General features: G+C 47.1%; 1 protein-coding gene across 1 annotated transcript in view; it reads right to left on the bottom strand.

Moving 5' to 3' along the window:
- Npc1 (NPC intracellular cholesterol transporter 1) overlaps positions 1-21,544 on the bottom strand; it is a 47,148-nt gene extending 25,604 nt beyond the window's left edge. The window contains exons 1-5 of the mRNA XM_038329409.1: positions 21,360-21,544; positions 9,775-9,897; positions 8,737-8,843; positions 4,115-4,290; positions 358-525 (exon numbers count right to left, since the gene is read on the bottom strand). Of these exons, the coding sequence (XP_038185337.1) occupies positions 358-525; positions 4,115-4,290; positions 8,737-8,843; positions 9,775-9,897; positions 21,360-21,416 (631 nt within the window). The 5' untranslated portion in view covers positions 21,417-21,544. The remainder of the gene's footprint in view (positions 1-357; positions 526-4,114; positions 4,291-8,736; positions 8,844-9,774; positions 9,898-21,359) is intronic.
- Positions 21,545-25,262: the final 3,718 nt, after the last annotated feature.

Raw genomic sequence — 25,262 nt, 5'->3', positions numbered from 1 at the left:
CTAGGCTACATCCCTTACTGTGACGTTAACCCTGTGCACAGCATGTGCCCTGATCTCTCGTGCACCAGTCACGTAGGGTGGGTCCTCTGAGCAGCTGGGCTAATAACACAGCAAATACTTCTCAGTCTTTAAAAACCACGCACCCATGCACACACACACACACACACGCTGGTTCATTCTTTTAGTTACAGTATCAATCCCTAAAAGCAACTCCTTTTCTTACCCAGCCCTCCGAAGTTAACCAGGCAGGACGAATGTCCTACTTGTATCTCTGAATTTATCTTTCTATAGCTGATTGACTCCTGGGTTTTTAAAGCAAAACTGTAACTGCAGCAAGCCTGAGAGCTGCCATCCTACCTGAAAAGATGGGGGTGATGGTGAATGGCGCCTGCCCATTGTCTTTGTTGAACATGTACTCGATCCAGTTGGTGGCATTGCAGGCACTAGCATCCCTTCCACACAGGAGCCCCAAGGCCTTTTCGTTACTTGACGGGGCCTCCACATCACGGCAGGCATTGTACATTGCTAGAAGAATCAGAGGAAAAGATGGAGACGTTATGTTTGCTCCAACTCTCCACTCAAGATCTAACTGAAGGCCTCTGGAACGAGATGCACCATGACCACACAGCAGCCAGTGGTGAGAACCCGGGACACTGTGAGGCAGGAGGGAAGGAGACTGTCTCTAAACTGACCCATTAAACCCGGCAGCGTGGCAGGCCTGATTCCAAGTGAACTGAAGAACCAGGAAAGGGAAACAGCATTCCAACTGCTCTCCCAGCAGCTTCGAGAAATCCCACCCCCGTTATAGAGGGAATCCCTAAGAGTCGGGGGATGGAGTCCCACCCCAGTTATAGAGGGGCTCCCTAAGAGTCTGGGGATGGAGTCCCACCCCCGTTACAGAGGGGTTCCCTAAGAGTCGGGGGATGGAGTCCCACCCCAGTTATAGAGGGGCTCCCTAAGAGTCCGGGGACAGAGTCCCACCCCTGTTATAGAGGGGCTCCCTATGAGTCCGGGGACAGAGCCCCACCCCCGTTATAGAAGGGCTCCCTAAGAGTCGGGGGGACAGAGTCCCATTCCCGTTATAGAGGGGCTCCCTAAGAGTCGGGGAATGGAGTCTCACTCCCGTTATAGAGGGGCTCCCTAAGAGTCAGGAGAGGAAACCTGGCAGCAAAGAAAATTTTTGATTGTAAGGGCTGGTTTTTGGTTTGGAGTTTTGTTTGGAGCTCTCAATCCTCCTGCCTCATCCTCTAGGAGTGGTTCTCAATCCTGCAGCCTGAGACCCCTTTGGGGGGGTTCACATATCAGATATTTACACTATGATTCATAACTAACAAAATAACAGCTATCAAGTAGCAATGTTAAGTTTATGGTTGGGGATCTCCACAACATGAGGAACTGTATTAAAGTGTCGCTGCATTAGGGAGGTTGAGAACACTGGCCTAGAGTGTGGGATTACAGGCATTACCACATCCACCTTTGTTTTAAGATATTTGTTTGTGAAGCTTAACAGTTTTTGAAGCTACGGCTAAGTCGAGGGCAGCAAGGATGCCAACATGAACAAGATATAATGCTATACATCTAAGAGAAAGAAAATGACAAAATGTGGCCCATTGTTCTGTGTGCTGTTCTTAAAACAACACAAACAAGCCTAGGGCACAGCTTTAAAAACCAACAAAATCACAAAACCACTGTGAGCCAGGCTCATTGGTGTGTGCCTCTCATTCAAGATAGAGGCAGAGGATCAAGAGTTGAAGGCCAACCTTCTTGAGTCTCAAAATCTCCCAAATAACAAATTCAGCCTCACAAGAAGCTGCCAAACTATCTTCAAACACACTTGTATTATTTAAGATCCCCACTCAGGATGAACGGAGTTCCCATTGCTGCGCACCCTCCCCAGCATCTCCTGCAGTCATGCTGATGTGAACTTCCCTGGTAACATGCCCTTGGGCACCTTCTCGTAGATTTTCACACATTCTTTGGTGAAGTATCTGTTCAGAATTTTTGGCCATTTTTTAATTCACACTGTTTACATTTACTTTTGTATAGAGTTTTTTTAAGATGTATTTATTATGTATACAGTATTGTCTGCATGCATGCCTGCAGGCCAGAAGGAATCAGATCCCATTACAGGTGGTTGTGAGCCACAATGTCATTGCTGGGAATTGAACTCAGGACCTCTGGAAGAGCAGTCAGTGCTCTCAACCTCTGAGCCATCTCTCTGGCCCCTTGTAAAGAATTCTTTGTATGCTCAAGGTGACAGATCTCCACCAGTTCTGCCTTTTGTAAACATTTTCTCCCAGTCTATGCCTTATCTTTTATGCTCTGATGTTTGTCCTTCACTGCATCAATGGTGCTCTTTTCTGGCTCTCTGTTCACATGCATTTCTCGTTTCTGGAGGGAGAATCTACCTGCTTATGCATATTCACGGTTTCTCTCTCTCTCTCTGTGTGTGTGTGTGTGTGTGTGTGTATATATATTCTCTCTCTCTCTCTCTCTCTCTCTCTCTCTCTCTCTCTCTCTCTCTGTGTGTGTGTGTGTGTGTGTGTGTGTGTGTGTGTATGGTGTGTCTGTATTCTCTTTCTTGCTCGCTCTCTCTCTTGATGTGGGATTCCCCTCTGTATGCCTTATCACCACTGGTTAATAAAGAAGCTGCTTTGGCCTACGGCAGGACAGAATAGAGCTAGGCAGGAAAATTAAACTGAATGCAGAGAGAAAGAAGGCAGGATCAGAGAGACGCCATGTAGTTGCCCATGTAGAAAGACTCTGGAAACTTAACGGTAGGTCAGTCTATTGGTTTCTGTAGGGTCTCCCTGCTCCCACATGTTCACGGTTTCTGTAGGGTCTCACGTGTAGGGTCTCCCTGCTCCCACATGTTCACGGTTTCTGTAGGGTCTCACGTGTAGGGTCTCCCTGCTCACATATGTTCACGGTTTCTGTAGGGTCTCACGTACGGGTCTCCCTGCTCACATATGTTCACGGTTTCTGTAGGGAGGGCTTTGGCATGCAGACTCTCTGAGGTAAAGGTGTGTTTATCTTCAGCTTCACTGGGTATTGTGAAATTGTTTTTCTAATGGTTTCAAGCATTTGCGGCAGCAGTGAGGGCCAGGCTATTGGTGTCCCTCTTGCTTCATGTCCTCACAAAGAGCTGGAACTGACAAACTTGATTTGTGCCAATCTGATAAGGCATGAAGAGTGACACTGTTTCCCTCTGGATTTCAGGGATGGCTCTGGACACTACCCACTTTTGATTTTTACATTTATTCTTTTGTCTAGAAATATTTTCTTAAAGTCATAAAAAATCCTATGTTTATTTGTACAAGCTTCTAAGTACTTTTAATTTATACAACTTTTCATACATACTGAAATATAGATGAATATATCAGTTTTACTGCCCCATTTACCAACAACCCGTCCCTTCTCTTAATGATTTATAATGAAACAGTTATTATGTATCAATTCTGCACATACAGTTCTGTTTCTGGCCAGAGTCCTCTCTAGTTGGGCTATTACTTCACATCTTTTGGAAGAGTTCATCCTGCTGTTTTTAATACTTTTGTGAATGCAACCTTTTCCCTACTAATCAATTTAAAAATTCTGTTTGTTTTTTGGTGTTTTAAGACTTAGTGTATGTAGTCCTCGTTGGCCTCCGTTTCATGCTCCTGCCTCAGCCCTCTAAGTGTTAAGAGTACAGGTGGTATGGTATGATCACACCTGGCTGGGTTGATTTTTGAACTTGGCTGATCCTATGGGTCCTAGTATATTTAAACACTATTTATTAAATTCGGAAATAGAATTACATATCATTATGACATTTTCAAACAAAGCCATCTGATATGGGTGCTGGGAACTGAACTACAGTCCTCTGAAAGAGCAGTATATGCTCTTACTGCTGAGCTTTCCTCCTCCAATCCCCGAACTAGAGAATTTTAAAACAAATGATTTAAAGAGATTGTTTTAATGGTTATAGCTCAAGTCCCAGCATATGGCAAAACAATGACCAAAGTACTAAAATCTAACTTTCCACAGCTCCCTGGATGACGACAACAACAAGCGCATAGCCCAGCCCGGCACCTGACACCAGCTTGTGAAAAGGAATTCTAGTTACTTTACTTACCATGTGCAAAGCTCTGTCCAACATAGTACTCCAATTCCTTTACATTTGTTTTATTCTCCTGGGTCTTGGGATCAATGTAATTTTCAGTGGCTGTCACGTTCAGAAACTGGCTCTGGTGAGGGCTACACGTTAGCTCACAAAACAGGGTCATTAGGTTATAAAAACATGACGGACATCTAAAGAAAAAGCAGATTATGTTTTATGGCTTCAGATAGAACAGCAAAAATGAAAGGTAAAATGTAAAATATTTATAGAATATTTAAAATTTATTTTAAAGAGACAAATAAGTGTCATGAAAACAAATAGACTCAGGAAAATTTTAACCCTCTTCCCCAGACCCACAAATTCTTTATGTGCATTGGTGTTTTGTCTGCATGTGTGTCTGTGTGAGGATTTCAGAACCCCTGGAACTGGAGTCACAGACAGTTGTGAGCTGCAATGTGGGTGCTGGGAATTGAACCCAGGTCCTCTGTCAGCCAGTGCTCTCAACCACCGAGCCATCTCTCCAGTCCCTAGACTCACAAATGCTTGGAACCTTATAGTAACAAAGAAATAGCTTTTAAAATTGCCCTCCTATTACATTTAGCTTATTCAGAAGTAATTTCAAAAAAAGGGGGGGGGGAGAGGCTTTTCTAAATTCTGTGCTTTGTAATTTAGAGATGCCTATCTTTATACCAAAGATGTCACATTTCTGATCAAGAGAATGAGGGGGTAGAGGGTGTGCGTGTGTGTGTGTGTGTGTGTGTGTGTGTGTGTGTGTGTGTGTGTGTGTACAGGACCACTATAGGATTTATCTTTCTTCACTTTACTGAAAGATTTTCTTCACAGGAGGACCCTTCCCCACTGCAGAGGCTGGCATAGGAAAGGTAAAACTCAGAGAAGCATCATGGCAGTGCCTAATGTGCACCTGCAGTGACGCTCGGGTTTCTATGAGACCACAGCTGACTGCGGTCGTTCGGGCTCAAAGTTCCTAATGAGTCACCTCACTGTTCCATGGAGTTCTAGAAACAGGGGCAACTGAGACTACCACCTCGTCTGACACAGTCCCACTGACCGGGTATGACAGAGAGGAGGCATGAGGAAGATGGGCTCAGTCCTCGGGAGCCTCCGACCAGAGGGGACACACATGCAGCGGTTCTTTGTCAGAGTGCGGCTGTCACTAGGGTGACGCGGATATGCATGACTCTTTTTCAGACCGTGGCTGTGAGCAGGGTTGTCTGAATGAGTGCTATATGCTCTTAACTTCTCCAGCCCCTAATTAGACTTGAAAACAAATATTTACAGAAGCAGTGAGAGTCACAGGGCACCAGTGCAGCACCCTAGTCACAGCACCAGTGCAGCACCCTAGTCACAGCACCAGTGCAGCACCCTAGTCACAGGGCGCCAGTGAAGCACTCTAGTCACAGGGCACCAGTGCAGCACCCTAGTCACAGCACCAGTGCAACACCCTAGTCACAGCACCAGTGCAGCACCCTAGTCACAGCACCAGTGCAGCACCCTAGTCACAGGGCGCCAGTGAAGCACTCTAGTCACAGGGCACCAGTGCAGCACCCTAGTCACAGCACCAGTGCAGCATCCTAGTCACAGGGCACCAGTGCAGCACCCTAGTCACAGCACCAGTGCAGCATCCTAGTCACAGGGCACCAGTGCAGCACCCTAGTCACAGGGCACCAGTGCAGCACCCTAGTCATAGGGCACCAGTGCAGCACCCTAGTCACAGCACCAGTGCAGCACCCTAGTCACAGCACCAGTGCAGCACCCTAGTCATAGGGCACCAGTGCAGCACCCTAGTCACAGGGCACCAGTGCAGCACCCTAGTCACAGCACCAGTGCAGCACCCTAGTCACAGGGCACCAGTGCAGCACCCTAGTCACAGGGCACCAGTGCAGCACTCTGGCAGGAATGGCTCCTGAGATGCATACTCATACCCAATATAAGTCTCCTTCATTTAATCTCCATGATCGTTGGTTTCAACAGCTGCACACAACTCCACGGTTGTTTCTCTTGTTGCTGCAGGGCGAGCTTGACCCTCTGATCACACAGGCAACCTGACTCCAGCAGATGCTCGCATCCGTGTCCATCAATAAAGTGCATACTAAAATAAATGGGCTTTGATAACTGGCAAGGACTCTGATCTGGCGCCAATGTCTAGAGCCTAGAGTGGCCTGAGGAGACTCCTCATTTTTGACCTATTGCACATTCTATGATTCCGGGAGAACAATTTAGCAATGGTTTTCCACCCTGCACTGCCTACTTCTCCTGAGCTGAAGCAGGGTAGGGTCCTCATCGTCATCCTAACCACCTTCACTAGGCTGCTGAAGTCTAGATAATTTAAAGACAACACCATCTGTTGAAAACAGCTAGATAGGCAAAAGGAAACCTATTCTACAATCCTTCTGGACTCCAACAACACTAGCACAAGCTTACCATTGACATAGCCCAGATTTATGGAGGAGCTAATGCAAGCACAGCCATTTCAGCTGAGAGACGCAAGAATGACAGGCGAGGGCCAATGCTGCCAAGCTTGAGGGCCTGCGTTTGCTCCTTAGGACCCGCAGGACCCCCGCAAGCTGTCCTCTGCTCCTGTGCACCATGTACATCTGGTAAATAACCGCCTTCAAAGCTCAGAAAAGAGTGACGGGCAAAGCAGTGCAGCAATGAGTGAGAAACAAGCTGGGGAAGCACAGAGGTGAAGGCGCGGGGTCCTGAGGAGGACACCATGTAAAAGCTGCCCTCTTCTACATGCTGATGTCCAGCTACGCCAGCAACACTTGGTAAATACGCTTTCTTTTCTCCGTTTGATATTTTTTGCTTCTTTGTCAAAAATCAGGCATTCATAGGTATGTGGATTAATATCTGGGTCTTTGATTTGGTTCCATTGGTCCTCCTGTCTGTTCTTATGCCAATACCAGGCTATTTTCAGTACTGTAGCTCTGTAGTAGAGTTTGAAGTCAGGGATTGTGATGCCTCCAGAAGTTCTTTTATTGTACAGGATTGTTTTGGCTCTCCTGGGTTTTTTGCTTTCCTATATGAAGCTGAGTACCGTTCTTTCGAAGTCTGTGAAGAATTTTGCTGGGATTTTGATGGGCACTGCATTGAATCTGTAGATTGCTTTTGGTAAGATTGCCATTTTTACTATGTTAATTCTACCCTACCCAAGAACATGAAAGATCTTTCCACTTTCTGGTATCTTCTTCAACTCCATATCTATCACCATGCACAAAACTCAAGTCAAAATGGATCAAAGATCTCAACATAAAGCCAGCCACACTGAACCTTATAGAAGAGAGAGTGGGAAGTATACTTGAATGCATTGGCACAGGGAACCACTTCCTAAATATAAGCCCAGCAGCACAGACACTAAGAGAAACAATTAATAAATGGGACCTTCTGAAACTGAAAAGCTTCTGTAAAGCAAAGGACATGGTCAATAAGACAAAGCAACAGCCTACAGAATGGGAAAAGATCTTCACCAACCCCACATAAGACAGAGGTCTGATCTCCAAAATATACAAAGAACTCAAGAAATTGGTCATCAAAAGAACAAATAATCCAATTTAAAAAATGGAATACAGACCTAAAAAGAGAACTCTCAACAGAGGAATCTAAAATGGCTGAAAGACACTTAAGGAAATGTTCAACATCCTTAGTTATCAGAGAAATGCAAATCAAAACAACTCTGAGATTCCGTCTTATACCTGTAAGAAGGGCCAAGATCAAACACACTGATGACAACTTATGCTGGAGAGGTTGTGGGATAAAGGGAACACTTCTGCATTGCTGGTGGAAATGCAAGTCGGTATAACCCCTTTGGATGTCAGTGTGGCAATTTCTCAGAAAATTAGGAAATAACCTTCCTCAAGACCCAGTAATACTACTTTTGGGTATATATCCAAAGGATGCTCAATCATGCCACAAGGACATGTGCTCAACTATGTTCATAGCAGCATTGTTTGTCATAGCCAGGACATGGAAACAACCTAAATGCCCTTCGACCAAAGAATGGATAAGGAAAATGTGGTACATTTACACAATGGAGTACCACACAACAGAAAAAGTAATGACATCTTGAATTTTCCAGGAAAATGGATAGAGCTAGAAAACATCAGAAAGACAATTATCACATGTACTCACTCATAGGTGTTTTTTAAACATAAAGCAAAGAAAACCAGCCCACAAATCACAATCCCAGATAACTTAGACAACAATGAGGACCCTAAGAGAGACTTACATAGATCTAATCTACATGGGAAGTAGAAAAGGACAAGCTCTCCTGAGTAAATTGGGAGCATGGGAACTTTGGGGGAGGGTTGAAGGGGACAGGAGAGACAGAGAGGGGAGCAGAGAAAAAATGTAGAGCTCAATAAAAATGAATAATAAAGAAAAGAGATAACAACAACAAAAGCTCCACTCTTAAAGGCCATAAGTCCCTGTGCAGCTCCTCTTGGGGCCAGAACAGCTCAAAGGAAACCGAGTCTTAACTCTGAATGCAGCTAGGAGAACTGAGTGACCGTGTGACTTTCTTTCCTCCCGACAGGCCATGAGCGTCTTCTCCGAGCACAACAGAGCAAATGTCTGGTCTGTAAAAGCAGGCCAGAGTGGTACTGCATCTAGAAGCCTACCTGGACAGAAACTGAAGGGGCAGCTGCAGGTTGCTCTTCAGTGTCCGAAGCTGTTGAACGTCACAGCAGAGACTGACATTGTCGAAGAAGAATCCTGGGCAGAGCTCCTGTGAGAAGAGAGCCTCAGTCAGCTCGGGCGACGCTGGCAGTGAGCTGTCACTCACGCTGGGCACAGTCAGCGCGGGCGACGCGGGCAGTGAGCTGTCACTCACGCTGGGCACAGTCAGCGCGGGCAACGGGAGCAGTGAGCCATCACTCACGCTGGGCACAGTCAGCGCGGGCGACGCGGGGCACACAGTTCTGGCAAAACCCTCTTAAAACCCAGAAAGTGGGGATTCACAAGCAGTTGGAGACAGCTGTATTTATTTTTCCTTTCCTTTACTGCTTTGCTTTACAAGTTAACCCATTCCAGTCCAGCCACAGTGCTATATTCACTCACCGCTCCACAGACAGTCAAATCATAGACTAAGTCTGAAGAAAGAACAAAGTGGGTAGAAGATCTAGTACCACGCTGGATTATTTATGACTTCAAAGCCAGTCTTTCAGCTTGATTTTTTTCCCAATATTTTTTATAACAGGCCTAAGAATCACATTAACAAAAAGCAGAGTCCTGGGAGGCAGTCAGAATTTACAGGCCTGCACAGGAACAGAAAATAGCTAAAATGCGGGAAGAGAGTTCCCAGCCTCTTAGTGCCGGAGTCCAAGTGAGTCTTGAAATCTAGGAACAAAACCAGCCAAACAAACAAACAAGCTAACTTCTAACACACTTTGCAGAAGTAGCTAAAAGGCAGCATCTGAGGTCCTAAGGTCAGCTCTAAACAGTAACTCACTACTGGGAAACTCCAGGAGACTTACTAAGTCAGCACCTGGAAGATGCCGGAAGCCATTCTATGGGCTCTGCGTTCTGGGGTACAGGCTGGAACCTAGGATAAGATTTAAACCTCAGGGCTGGAGTGACAGAAGTTAGGAGTGATTACTAATCCTATGGAGAACTCAGTTCATGTTGGTCGCCAGGCCCCACAACAGCAGCACCCTTACCTGCACCAAGTCATACCCGTCCTTCGGTAAGGGTTTTGGTGGACCAGAATATTTGCAGTTGTACCTCTTATCTCCAAATGCTTTCCCACATTCTCCATACCAAACACAGGATTGTGAAAACACCTACAGAAAGTCAACATGGAAAAAAACAGATTTTAGCAAGAAACGGTGCTCAGCCAGCAAACCGGTCAATGATACCTAAAAGTGAAGGAACAACAACAAAGGTTCTTATTAAACATGCCAGGCAATACTAAGAACGCTGGAACAAGTCAGGCGTGTGGGGCGAAACCAGCAACCCCTGCACTTGTGAGGCTGGACAGAGAAAGCATGAGTTCAAGGCCAGTCTGGGCTGCACAGTAAAGACCCAGCCAACACTGTCTCACAAACCAAGACAAAATAGGCAGGCCACAGGGTGAGACGGCTCAGCGGTCGTGAGTACTTCCCTCTCTTCCAGAGGACCCAGCTGTAACCCAGCTCCATACTGTCTGACCCCTACTGCAGGTCTCTCTGTGTGTGCAAGCATATGCACACGCACACATACTTTAAAAAAGCAACCAGGCTCAATATCCCAAACGGCTCTGCCAAGTCAGTGATGCAGGCATGGAAAGTATTTACCAGATACAGGCTTCCCGTGTATCTGGATGAGGATCTCCTGCCAGGAGCTTCACGGTACAAGCAGAAGCCACAGGGCGACATGGGGACAGGGCACTTGGCAAGTCAGTGATCACAAGGCACTGTTTTGGGGGCATTTGAACACACGAAAAATTAGATAAACCAACCAAAGACTATTTCCACATATACCTAGTTTAGCTGATGTTGGCACAAGCCCCTGGAGAACAAACCACCAGTACCACTGGTCCCACCTAAAGTGGTGCAGGACGCACACTGTCTCTGAGGGCTAAGGAAAACGAACGCAAGGACTGCATGTGCTAACTTTAAGGGCTATCACCTAAGCAACATTAACTCGTTAAAATTTCGTATGAAAAGATGTGTCAAGAGCCACTCATAGTCTCCATGTGACAGTCACACGGCTATCTGGAAGGGCTCCAGTGAGTCACCACCCTGTCCATGTGTGCTGCCCAGACGAAGCCGACTGCATCACAGCTAACCCAGCAGAGACGACCGAGCATGCCAGGGACTTGTAACTGTCAACAGGGAGAACATGACAGCCAGGAGCAAGATGGATCCTGAGATCTCTGGTGGAAAGCCTTGAACACACTGGACAACAGGACCAATCCACACCCATGTGTTCCATGGTTCCCAGGCAAGATGCAGATCCCGTAACAGAAACTACGAGGGTAGGAGAAATAGAGGCAGAACAGTCCCATCAACCAGACCAGGATTCAATTGTCAGGGAATCCAGAGACAATATAACTTGTTTAGACAGCAAAATTAAAACTACAGTGTGCTGGAACCTCATCTACCACAGAGAAGGGCTGAAACAGGAAGTAGGAGAAGCAGAGGTTGGAAATGTCTTGGGCCACATGGAGCCCCTGCCTTCACAGAAAGGGAGTAGCTTAGGACTGAGTGTTTGCTCATCATGGGGAAGGCCTGCATTCAAAAAGGCAAAGAGAGACACCCCAAGCCCCACATGGGACATGTAGGAGTGTGTGTATGTGGGGTACCACACCTTGTCACTTTTAGACAGGGACAGTAGCTCAGGAGCTTCTTCCCCAGGCTGCTTGTGTCTATGGCACAATCTCCCTCTCTGAACTCACAAAGTCTAGGCCACAGGGAGGGAAATTATCCAAATGGGGAAGTGTCAAGATATCTATGTATCCATCCATCTATCCATCCATCCATTCATCCATCCATCCATCCATCCATCCATCTATCTATTTGTGTATTAGCAAACCAATCTCAGTTCTACCTTCCTCCTCTCCTCTCACTCTCCCCACCCTCCCCCTATCTGCTCCTCAGGCACAGTCTCCCTGGGAAGTCAACTAAGTTTGTCCCATCACCTTGTTGAGGCAGGACCAAGCCCCTCCTCCCCCATGCTGAGCAAGCCCACAGAGAATGGGCTCATGCATTACAGTTATATCCTGGTCCGAATACCAGTGGCCCCACATACTGCCCAACCCCCACCATTGTCACCTGCCTTCAGGGGACCAAGTTTGGTCCTATGCAGGTTCCCCAGCTCTAAGTCCAGCTGTTTCTGTGGGCTCCTCCCTCCTCTCTTCGACTGGACTGCAGGAGCTTGGGCCAGTGGTTAGTGTTGCACCTGCTTCCTTCAGCGTGTGGATGAGGGTCTGTGATGTCAATTAAGGTAGTCCTCAACCTAATTACAGGGAAAGGCCAGTTCAGACCCCTCTCCACTATTGCTTAGAGTCTTAGCTGGGGTCATCCTTGTGTATTTCTGCGAATTTCCCCAGTGTCAGGTTCCTTATTAACCCCATGATGTTTTTTCTATTAAGATATCTCTTTCCTTGTTCTCTCTCTCTCTGTAGAGCAAGTGTCAAGATTTTAAACCAAACTCAGCAACTTGAGCCGAGAACTGAAGCTCTGGCCTTCCACAGACAGGTGGTTACCAATGTAACTCATGTCTAAAAGGACAAATGCTGGCTATGGAGGTGGGGACACAAGCAGCGTCTCCCATTCCTCACAGCTCTCTACTAGATGCCAAGTCTAAAAGGACAAATGCTGGCTATGGAGGTGGGGACACAGCAGCGTCTCTCATTCCTCAGAAATCTCTACTAGATGCCAAGCCCGTCTCACAGCAGAATTCCGGGGAAGAACAGTTAGAGTTTATCTGGGCAAAACTGACCAGGGAATTCAGCAGGGCTGACACCAAAGCAGGTTCTGAGCTGAACATTCAAACAATGTAATCGGATGGCATCTCCCAGAACAAAGGATGAGACACAAAGCTAGGGGACTGGCTGCCAAAGAGCCACAGTTAACTAATCCCAGATCAACAAGCATCCACCCCAAATCCATGGTGAATAAACAATCAGAATGGCCCAGTGTGGTTTTACAAAGACCACCCTTTTCATGCTGGGGCCCTGACTTCAAAGCCAAGTATCCCTGCCCCTGGGAAGGAAAGGGGAAGGCAGGAGGGAAGTGGGGCGCTCTGGATCCCAAGACGTCAACAATAGGCAGGCTGAGCCCACTACCCCTGCAGGAGTCTCTTAACCACCTCACTAGAACAAAACCATCTGGGGTTTCCTGGCCACGCTCAGCCTGGCATCTCACGGAATCATCTTGCCCACAGCAGCAGCCCCAGGCAGAGGGGCCCAAGGTGTCCATCAGCTCAGGGTCTTCCCAGCTGTGATGGGCGGCACCCGTGCACAGTGTTTCATGTATTCCACAGATACACACACTGAAGTCCTAGGAGACTACAGACATAATTTGTGCAAGATCATACAAGTAGTGGCTTAGCCGGGATTGAAACTGGGGCCTTTTGGAGCCAGGCACAGACTCCTCATAAAAGGTAATTAACTCCACAATTAAGGCTCTTCTCTAGAGTCCCCGCCCACTCCCTCCTTTGTCAGGGCAGAGCCTACTATCTTGCCGGGCAGCACTGAAGGGCGAGACCCTCTTCACAATTACAGCAAGCAGAGCCTGTTTCCTGCCGACTCTTCCCCTGGCCTCTTTCTTGTCAACACGTATCTTTGCCTTCTTGGTATCCGCACCTGCCTATGAACAACGCTCTAATTTCATGGACGGCTCCAAGCTCTCCACACCCGCCCAGCTGCCTGCCAGCCTCTGGGGCTTGAAAAAACCAATCTCTTTTCATGCATCTATACCCAGGCCTCTTGCAACAGTTTAACCTTTGAAACTGCCTCCACTGCTAACATCATCCGCTCTGATGGGACTCCCTTGCTCAACCACCCTCTCCCGCTGCCTGTGAAAAGGGCTCCAGACACCTTGTCTCGGCTCTTCCCTTCCTTCTGCCCTATCCTGAGGAGACCTGTCTGCCTCCACACTGCTCCGTCCTCCTCACTACCTGCTAAGGCCATTCTCCAGCTCCCGTGTGGTACCCGTCGATGCACCTAGGCATACAGTCCCATGAGGACACAGCACATTTCCCACACTTACCCCACGGCACTTGCTAAGTCTCTGTTGTCACAGCCCCACCCAGACAGATCTGTGACTCATCTGTACTGGAATACAGATGAGCAGGTAAAGTGCCTCATCTAAGGTCGAGCTGGACACCTACCTGTGGCCTAGGTGCTTCAGGAGGCTGGGCTCACCTTCCGCTGCACCAAAGCCACAGGTTTAAAGAGTCAAGGCTGGGCCGTGTTCATCTCTGCAACCCATGGAGAATCTAACTGGTGCCTTAGTGGCACGATTTGCAATCTCAACCTCACCACAGTACAGAAAGCAGCCAGGGCTTGAGTGACAAAGAGGCCTGATGTGTCACAACGTCTCCCCAGACAGTACAGCAGCACACGCTAATGCCACCTCGCTCTGGGCAAGCGAAACTCGTGCGGCCACACGCTTCCCTTTTAGACAAAGAACCTGACTTCCAAACACAATGCTGCCTGTTCTCTGCTACAGAAGCCTGATTCTGAGATGAGGGCTGTGACGTTTGCCCCTAAACTCAGCATTTGGGAGGCTGAGGTAGCAGGATTGCTACTGGAGGCTAACCCAGGCTATACAGCAAGACTTGGTCACAAAACCAAACTGAACAAAACACACCCTGGTTTTAAATTCAGAAACATCCTCTTTTTTTTTTCCCTTCCTCTGAGATAGGATTTCTCTGTGTATCCTGACTGTCCTGGAACTCGCTCTGTAGACCAGGCTGGCCTCGAACTCACAGAGATCTGCCTGTTTCTGCCTCCTGAGTGCTGGGATTAAAGGCGCCCGCCACCACCTCTCTGCTCAGAAGCATCTTCTTGCAGTATTAAAATGAAACTCACCATGTTTGAGGTCTACCATCACCAAAAAGTGAGTCTAACCAAAACATGAGCCCTGCTCTAGGGATGGGCAGTAGCAAAGGGTGCACACGTGTGACACACTGAGGTAACTGAACACGGCTAAAAGCAAAAGTCATATGTGAATTTTACCACCAAAATAACACAAAGCAAAAGCCTGGTCTCAGCTGTTCTTCACCAGATGAAATGAAAGCCGGTTGTCATAGACGGCAGAGCTTCAGCCGTCCCGAGGTCAAACGGGATTGGGGATCACAAGCTGAGGGTCACACCTCACCCACGTCTCTGACAGTGCATCCCGCTGACTCGCGGCCTGGGGGTGTTCCACAGTCTGTATGCTGCTGCCACAACAGAATACCTGAGACTAAGTGATAAGCAGAAATATATTTGTCTCACAGAGCTGGAGGCTAGAAGCCCAAGGTGGAGGGGCTGCATCTACTCGCTCATTTTGACAAAGGTATATTGAGCTAATCAACGCTTGCAGGGTGTGTGTGTGTGTGTGTGTGTGTGTGTGTGTGTGTGTGTGTGTGTTCCAGCACAAGAACTCTGCGGCGCGTTCAAGCCAGCGATCATCTGTAACCCAGAATTGTTCCCACTGCCTGCTAGGAAGAGTGGCTGCACATGTGGCATGTGCTCACACTGACCACTCTTGTAGAGGTACTCCCTACTGAAAGGGCAACATTACTTAACTAGTATGTTTTGTCCATCCCTAAAATATTTTTTAAAGACTACATATTTTTCTTTAATTGCAAATCAAACACCTATCACAAATATCCAGGTTTTGTAGATACACTGAATTACAACTGAAGGCCTTCCTTGGATCAACCCTACCATTTCTCACACTGAACCAGTGCTAACTCATCATACCCAGGTCTTCCTTCCACAGAGTTTTTTTTTTTTTTTTTGGCTCTTTTTGAACTCCCCTCAATTATTTTTATCTAGATCCTTAGGGTCAAACTCCACACCACAGAAAAAACAAGCCTCATTGTCTCTTCCACAGGCTTTTGTGTTACCCACCCTGTCTGCCCTCTCTGATGACCTTTGCTTAGATGCCTCCCTCAAGACTCACTTCCTCATTAAGCTGAACTCTGACCCCTTTCACCCTGGTCTAATGCCTGTGTTCTCAAAGTAGGTGAGCTGTCTTAATAGCTCAGCAGGGCCTGGCACTGAAGCAAAACCAGTCCTCCAAGTGAGGCAGCAGATGTCTTGTGCCATGGTGACATGTTTTGGTCACATCTTGAGAGCGCCCTTGTAGATCCACTAGGGCCAGGCACTGACAAAGTCTGCCTCTGAGGGCCAAACATTTAATATGTAGGTTTCTGAGACTTCAGGTTACTGTGGCAAATACTCAACTCTGCCTGTAGACATTCAAATGCAGCCATAGCACAAAGTAAACGAAAGGACACATCCAATAAAACTTTATTTACAAACGCTCTGGCTAGGTCACAGTTTGCTGGTTGTTGCTCTAAGATCAAGCAAAATTTATGAGATCTGCAAGAGTATTTTCTTGCATTTGTTTTGATGCCTTGTAAGACCATGAGATCCTCAACAACTGGGCCCAGATATAAGTCTTCCTTTGAAACACTCTGCACGCTGCATCCCAACTCAGAAACAACAACTCAGAAACCGGCAAGACTTAGTGAGCTGAGAGAATCTCACTGGGTTTCTTCCATTAAGAGATGAGAACGCATGGCCATCTGGCGTCAGCCCAGATTTAGTGGTGACAAGGCTAGAGTCTCTACTTTCATAAGACAGGGAAGATGTGGTTTAATTACTAGAAATATTACCGAGTCAGAAACTTGCCGTCAACAGGGCTAGTGCAGGAAGATTTAAGAAAAACTAACCCATCTGCTATCTATCAGCAACTACAGTCTACTGTCCATGAGCACATAGGGAGGGCCACTACCCACACTACACAGAAAGAAACCCTGACCACCACCAAGAGAGCTGCCTACTCCTGGAGGCCTCTCGTGAATCCTGCTAAGGGCCAAACTCGCAAGCCCAGGAGGCGCGCAGGTGGCACGCCAGGCACAAAGCCATGTAGTTTCTCACTCACCTCACTAGCTTCTCAAACACTCCATCACACAGAATACAAAAATTTACAGGCAAGGGAACTAAGGCTCAGGAATGATATTCCAAGGCCACAGAGCTCATAAGTGACATAATTCTGAAAAACAAGACCAATGTTCTCCAGCCCATCTTCTGAATCTTCCCACACTCCCAACCCGAGTGCCTGCACAGTTCAAACTCCAGCCCTGTCTGGGCACTGACTCCTCCTCAGAAAACGCTGCAGCAGACAGGTAGCCCCACCTGCTGCGGCAATGGCCCACAAATATTCTTTTTCACAACCTGGTCATCTGTAGAAACAATGACTACCATTCCCATCTCAAGGTGGCTGTCAAGTGATAACTCCTTCCCCTCAGTGTGACTGACAGTCCTCAGCTCCCTGCCAGCACCCAACCACGATGCTACAGTTGGGATTATCATACGTGCTACCATTGTGGATAGGTAAAGGCAATAGAGGAACCAGCTCCAAGAGGGGAGCAGGCCAGGTAGCTGCTGGTTAGCCCCATTGCCCACTGCCTCTGAAGGGAGTTTGGACACAATAACAATAAAATAGGATGGGGTGGATGGAACCCTGCCCAGAAAGTACACTGCCTTTGGAATTCAGAAGACATATTAAACAAACATGGCAGGTCTTAGGGGTAGAGGCTTGTTTTGATCTGACTTCTAGGGTATAAACCTCTGGTTCTGTTTCAAAGCCAGCCTGGCACGCGTGCGCATACAGAGAAATTTTGTGCACACCAAGACTTGCCTGTGCATGGGGTTCAAGTCAAATATTTCTAGAGCTCTTCATTTAGTTTGCAGTGGAAGTAACTCACGCAAGGCCACACTATTAGTTACTGTTAGACGTGTATGAGCTTCAGCTCACACCAGGGGCAGAAGAGCCCCAAAGCCACAGCAAGTGAGTGCTGGTATGTATCTGCAGAGGGCCATGGTCAGCCGACTAGCCACTCCCCGGCAACAACCAAGCCACACCGAAGACAGGAGCAGGTACTGAATGAGAAGCTTTACTGGTCAAACAGGTAACTGTTGGGCACCCACTCACTTCAGCTTGCTAAATACCAGGAATCAGGGAGCAACACCTGAGCCTGAGTAGACTGCAGAAATCAGCGCAAGCTTCTGGGCCAGCATTTACTAGTCATGTGACCATGAGACAAACATGAACTTAATGTTCCTGTTAATAAAACAAGAAAAATCTGGGGCTGGAGAGGACTCAGTGGCAAAGAGCTGCTCTTCAAGAAGTCCTGAGTCAATTCCCAAGCACACATTGCGGCTCACAACTGCGTATAACTATAGAAGTCCTGAGTCAATTCCCAAGAACACACTGCTGCTCACAACTGTGTAGAACTATAGAAGTCCTGAGTCAATTCCCAGGCACACACTGCTGCTCACAACTGCGCATAACTATCGTCTCATGGGATCCAATGCTCTCTTCTTGCGTGCAGATAAAATACCTATATATGTAAAATACAAAAATAAATAAATCTTAAAAACATGAAAATATGCTTTTACTGAAGGGGTTCTGTGAGGACAAAATGGTTAGCTCTGTGCACATAATGACACACTGTGCATCTCTCATCTGTAACCCAGAATCGTTCCCACTGCCTGCTAGGAAGAGTGGCTGCACATCACCTGGCAGAACTAACAGCGCCTAGGAGACCAGAGGCCAACCTTGCTTACACAGCAAGCACGACTCAAAAAGAAAAAGATCCTGGCTATTTTAATAACTTTATGAAGATAGTTAGTATACCATAATTTACCCCTTCATTACAATCAATGTCATCACCAGAAATCAACTGCAAATACATTATATATGGATGCATGCATATATATAATTTATTGTTATATTATGTTCATTGGTGTTTTGCAGAATGTATGATGTCTGTGTGAAGGTGTCAGAAGCCCTGGAAGTGGAGTTACAGACAGGTGTGAGCTGCCATGTGGGTGCTGGGAATTGAACCCAGGTCCTCTGGAAGGGCAGCCAGCACTCCCAACTGCTGAGCCATCTCTCCAGCTTTGATCACAACTAATATAGTTCTTGCCCTCAAGAGGCCCGAGTTTGGCGTTTCAGTAACAAAACAAGTAACTTTTACAAACACCCTGGAAAGTAGACACAATTACTATGACTTTATAGGGGAGGGGACTGGAGTTCCAATGGGGAGAGATGGAGTTAAGGACCCCCTCCCACCTCCCGCCCCCTCAAAGACTTTGTTAACAGAAAAAGCCACTGCAGCAGTGTAAGCAAAACTCAAGAGCTTCCATGGGAAGGCATCCTGGCGGGGGAACAGCACAGAGGCCTGGGGAAGCTGGCACAGACCTTGTGTGGTCTGTCTGGGGAGCAGATGTCCTCTGCAGAGCTCCAGGTGACAGTGAAGGGGGCACCTGAGACAGCCTAGAGCAGACTTGCCAGGAGGTGATGCGCCATGCTTCCAATAGTGAGTCTTTAACAAGGACGTGAGGAGACTTAGCCAGGAGAGAGTGCCTGTGCCTCCCTCAACAGAGGGACTCTTTGTTCTGGCTAATATAATAAATTCGGAGAAATACAAGGTTCTATTCAGCAATCCTTTTACCCACTTGCAAACAAAGAAACAAAACCTTCCTTTTCCAGTTGGTGACTTGTTATCAATCTGCCTGAAGCTGGAGATCACACATACCCACTCCAATTTCACAAAGTTATTAATCCCTTCCTCCAGGTCAAAAGATTAACCCACCCCAGATCACCTCTGAAAACGCCACTTAAATATTTAAGGAGTGCTCAGACCTCAACACATCCCAAGTTCTTCAAGGGGGACAAAGGTCAGCCAGAAGAGGCTCGTTTATTTCCCCAACTGCATTCATACCAGGATGAACACAGGTGGGCTACTGTTTGTATGAGTTAGGGTCTTGATATTAACCTGACTGGTTTAGAACCTGTTAGGTAGACCAGGTTGGCCTGTAATTTAGAGATCTGCCTGACTCTTCCTCTCTAGGGTTCAGATTAAAGGCGTGCACAGTATGACTATCAGCAAAGACAAGCATTACAAACAAGCTGTCTAGGCAGGCACCTGCAACTTATAGCTCGTAGGGGGCTCAAGCAGGCCCGGTGAATTCAAAGCACACCGGGGCAACAGAGTGTCAAAAGCTGGGCCCTTAGAAACTGACATGCAAAAAAGGCAAAACAAACAGGAAAGCAGAACACTCAACTTGGAGATGTTATTCCATCATCTGTAAATTTAAAGAGAAAAACCAAAAATCTCTCCAAATGCATTTTAGATTTTCCAAAGGACAGCTGTGTCTAATCCCCAAGCAACCTGATTGGTGTTCAGACTGAAACCTGATGAGCTGCTGCCAACCACCAGCACAAGTTCCAAAACCAGATACCCCACCCCCATATTTTCAGCTGCCCTGGGAGCCTTTCCATAGCAGGGAGCTGCTTTTTAAAACAATAAGAGTGTTCCTAGTTCAGAGGGCTTTGGAAAGACTTTCAGCGTTTTGCAAGAGAATCAACTTTAGTCTACTCAAATGCTCTAGAAGAGGCGCACTGCTTATCAACCTTGAGTTAAGTTTAAGCCACTTTATAACGTGGAGTCTGCTGATTAGGTCCTGACCTAAAACTCTGGGGGAAAGAAACTGCTGACGTTTTCTCAAAGACACCACACTAGGCAGGGAAACGGCTTCTCCACACACTGACTTCATCTCAATAATGATGAGGTTTTTATTATTTCAAAAAATCAAGGCTGAATCAAACACCTAAAACCAGAGATGGCAAGTGTTGGTCTGGTCTGTCCCAAACAGCCCCACTGCTTTCCCTGACTTTGGGTTCAGCCTGGTATCTGCGTGTGTACACTTCCTGGCTCCTGGGTCCTCCTGGATCAGCATCCCTACATCCTTGAGCATTGCACAGAGATGTAAAGTCCAAAGGACAGGCTTCCTAGATGGGGTAACTGAATCACCACCATGTCATAAGTCCAGTAGAGGGGAGTTAGTGGGCACAGGGCACAGGATTTCCACCGACTTAGTCATCCTGATGTGGTTTAATTAGTACCCCTCCGTAGACATCACCAAACACACACCCACTGTTTCCAAAGAGAAAACTAGATACACAAACAGTAGTGACACACCCATGCCCAAACTGGCCACAGCCAGGAAAAGCCAGATGAGGGCCTACTGCGTTTGTGGGTCTCAGTTTCCCGAAACTTTATAACATACGTGATAAGAGGCAAACCACACTCTTTACATCAGGCTGATTCAAGTACTCAATTTGGTGCCTGAATTCTGTTCTCCGCCTCCACCGTCTGGAGATAAGGAGCGATAATGCAATAAGAGCTACGTAAACTTAAGAGTTGATGTGCATGTAGAATTAGTGTTGTCTAAAATGGATTAAAAACAAGCAAAGTCCCTCTTCTCTGCACCCATTGTCCCTCCAATCCCACTTCCTAAATCAGGTGACCACAGCTGGAATGAGCTCAAAGCTAGCCAAATAGCGGCCCCCGCTGTCACCGCTCCCAGACCACAGGGCAGCGTGAGGATAAACAGACACAGGAGAAGGCGACCTCCGCGGCTGCACCCGCAGACCAACTTCCCCCACGCCTGCGCCCGGGGTCTCCGGAGCCGCCGCACGGCCCGGCCCGCCCGCTCGCCCGCCAGCCCCGGGCTCTGGAAGCCGCTCACCTGCGTAGGGCACAGCAGCAGCAGCAGGAGGCCAAGGGCCGGGAGGCGCGTGCTCATGCTGTCACCGCGCGGGGCTGCGGACCTCTGTGAAGCTCGCTGTGTACCGCGACCCGAGCTCCCGGGCACTGGCTGGGCGGTTTCAGGGCAGGCGCCTGACCAAGGAGCGGGCAGACGCAGGCGGCGGGCTGCGCGCGCAAGTCAGGAAGGACGGAGGCGGTGTCGGCTGCCGCCACTCCGAACCCCCAGGAGGCGGGTTTAAGCGTTCAGGGGCGGGGCTTGGAGCACTGAGCGGGGCGGAGCCTTGGTTGAGCCACGCCGCCAGCCCCCACTGCTGGATCCGCTATACTCCGGTCCTCGGTGGGTCTGCACAGCCCTGCTGCTTGGGGACTCAGTACCCATTGCCAAAGCCACGCTAGCTCGCGCCTTCCCCGGGAACTAGTCCAGCTCTTTTGTGCTGCGCCATCCCTGCGCGCCCCTCGGGCTGGGATCTCTCACACCTGGGAAGCTGCACTTTTAAAATCCATCCTGGGATGGTGCTCTGGACTTAATCCAACAACCTTTGACTTTGATGTTTCAATTTACTGCTCCTTTTTTCCTCCTGGATTGGAGAGGTTGGGCGAGGGTTTAGCACGTACTACTTCGAGGGAATTTTCCTAATTAAGAAGCCATTCCTCGGATCACTGAAACATTTCAAACTTTGTTTCTTTTATACTTATTTATTCTTGGTTTTCGAGATAGGGTTATATATAACAGTCTTCAAACTTTGTTTCTTTAGGCCCCGATCAACTCTCCCAGTCCCAATTACCCAAAAGGAATCCTTGCTGTCGCATCTTCTAGCCAACTGGGGCTCTTCAGAGCGGTGGCCTGACCCTGTTGGGATCTGACCGCTGGGTTAACTCAGACCAGGTTTGAGAGCGCACTAAATCGCACCACCTACCGGCCAAGGCGCGTCTAGCAGTGAACCCATGCTTATGGTGGAAATATAAAATATACAAAAATTATATATTTGCATATATATGTATATATATACACAAAATATACAAGTATACAAGAATTTTTTTAAAAAATCACTTATAATTCCACCATGATGGTCAGTCTATGTTGCACTGTGCTGTATTTTATGAGTTTTTTTCTTGGTGAAAATTATTTTAACATGGTTGAGACCCAAAGAGAAGCTTTTTGTTTGCACAATACCACTACTTTCCCTTCCCTAAACCTCTTGCATTCCCTAACTTTCTGGATTCCACAAAGCCTTGCCCCTTCCTGTACTCTGCTTCCCCGTGGCATTGCAGTCCAATAGCATGGAAGCTGCTGCTGACTTTCCTCATGAAGAGAGAAAGAGGGAGGTGTGACCAGAAAGCAACTGCGCCCATGTCAGACCTTCTCCAAGGCTGATGGACTGGTAAACACTTCCGTGTTTGTGCAGAGCCAGAATAATGCAGGTCCAGGGTCAAGTTATTTCAGTCCCCCTAGCCACGCACCACCTGCCTGTGTTTGACCTTACTCCTCATGACTCTTAGGTAAATCCCTCTGAAATGTATGAGAGCCCTATCTTCCACCAATCCAAAAGCTAAAGTATCAAGAGACAACATCTGAGACAGCTACACAGAGGCTTCCTGGCTTTGCTGTGATTTTTCTAGCTTTAAAAAGGTGCCTTTATTATTCTTTGCTCTGTTTTGTTCGTGAAACTGCTACCACATGGGCACAGGGTATTTGGGGCACCTGAACCTGTGTTCCTGGACCATGGTCACTGTGTGTGTGTGTGTGTGTGTGTGTGTGTGTGTGTGTGTGTGCAAATCTGTTTAGTTGGCAGATGAAAGAAGGCCTGAAATGCCTATGTTAATAGCTTGTGACCCATTGGGTAACTTATTTAAACAACCTCCCATTGGAGTTCCTATTGGCACTTGCTATAGGAAAGAACGATACAATACTCAAATTTCTGTAATTTGTAAATCTTCTGAAGAAAACAGAAGTTATCCCTTGTGCTGGGGGGTTGAATCCAGAGCTTTGGACATGCCAAGCAAATGCTCTACCACTGGGCTACATTCCCAGACCCAAGCAACGGTCTGCTCTGTCCCTTTAAGAGACAAGCCACACCCACTCCCTCTCCCCCTCCCCTGAGGCAGGCTGATCTTCAGCTTCCAACCTGAGCCCCTTCTTTTCCATCTCCCTCTTGAAGAGGCAGCTTCTGTGTCTTTCCACTTTTCCCCTTCCCCCTCTCTGTTTCTCTCTCTCTCTGCCTCTCTCCCTGTTCTTCCCCCTTCTCCACTTCCCATCCAACCTCATTCTGCATGGTGTGCCTGTCTTGGTCTCTCACCCGCCATGTGGCTTCCTGCCTGGGACCTGCTGCCTTCATGGTCTGCCCTGGTCTCAGGACCTGCTGCCCAGTGCAGCCACTCGGGGACCTGCAGCATTTTTACTTTTACCATTACAGAGACAGGCTCTCAGTAAGTTGTCTGGGTTGTCCTCAAATTTATAATCTTTCTGCCTCAGCCTCCTACTAGATGGGATTGCAGGCATATAACAATATGCCTTGTAGATTTTTTTATTTTTTAATCAAAGGAAATATGCATTTAAATTTTTATTGTTGTTAAGCTGCTTTCCAAAGAGGTTTCAGGCTAACCCTTTGTCAGTAAAACATGGAAATTTCTGATTCCCTGCTCCTTCTCCAAGACCTCCATTCTGATCAGTGAAATATCAAATCTGTAATTTATTTTCTTTTTTTAAGTGTCCACATGATTTAATTTGTATTCTTTTAATTATAAGAATAAAAGTCTACCTATTTAAGTGACTTTTCTATATATTTTTATTAGATATATTTATTTTTCATATATTTTGTAAAACCTTGTATACATATATAAATAAATATATGCATGTGTGTTCTTGTGTTTCTGCACATATGTGTGTATGGAGGCTAGAGGTTTTCCTCAGATGTAATTCATCTTTTTTTTAAATTTGAATTTTTTTTAGATGTAATTCATCTTATGTGGTTTTTTTGCTTGTTTGTTTGTTTAGTTTGTTTTTTGAGACAGGGTTTCTCTGTGAAACTGTCCTAGCTTTCCTGGAACTAGCTCTTGTAGACCAGGCTGGCATCAAACTCACAGAGCTCTGTCTGTCTCTGCCTCCCGAGTGCTGGGAGTAAAGGCATGCGCCACCATTGACCGACAATCTTGTATGCTTTTAAAAAGACTTATTAATTTTTATTTTTTGTGTATGGGTGTTTTGCCTGCATGTATATCTTTGCCCCATGTGAGTGCCTGGTGCCCATGGAGGTCATAAGAAGACACTGGATCCCCTAGAACTGGAGTTACAGACACCGGCAAGCCATTATGTGGGTGCTGGGAACCAAACTTTGTCCCTGGAAGAGCAGCAAGTGCTCTTAACCACTGAGCTATCCCTTGTCCTAAAGACTCTTTTATGATGTGAGCCATAAGTACCATTTAGCAGAAGTGCAGCTGACAGATTCACATGAGTGTACACTGTAGTGAATACTTGCGGAGTGTACACTGTAGTGAACACTTGTGGAACTTCAGAAACACTTGTCTTTGGCACAGTCATGGTCAATTTTGTAGACATCTTGTGAAATCGTGATGCTTCTCCCTTCTATAATGGGATTCACCCCAAAACACCCTAGCAGTGTATAAATCATTCTTTAAACCTGACTTTTCTTGTACAGGCAACTGGATGACTTCTTCCACACTATGGGGCCCTGGTGTGAGAGCCTTTGTTAACCCTTTGTTCTCATAGTCAAATCTACATAAAGCCAGTCCCCCACAATTATCCTTATTGACAGGGCTCACTGACAAGAAAGGAGCCCTGATCAGAGGTTAAGAGCATTGCCTGCTCTTCCAAAGGTCCTGAGTTCAACTCCCAGCAATCACATGGTGGCTCACAACCATCTGT

Source organism: Arvicola amphibius, chromosome 5, assembly GCF_903992535.2.
Source record: "Arvicola amphibius chromosome 5, mArvAmp1.2, whole genome shotgun sequence".
NCBI lineage: Eukaryota > Metazoa > Chordata > Mammalia > Rodentia > Cricetidae > Arvicola > Arvicola amphibius.
The sequence above is the reverse complement of the archived record's forward strand: the minus strand, read 5'-3'. Positions and strand labels throughout refer to the sequence as shown.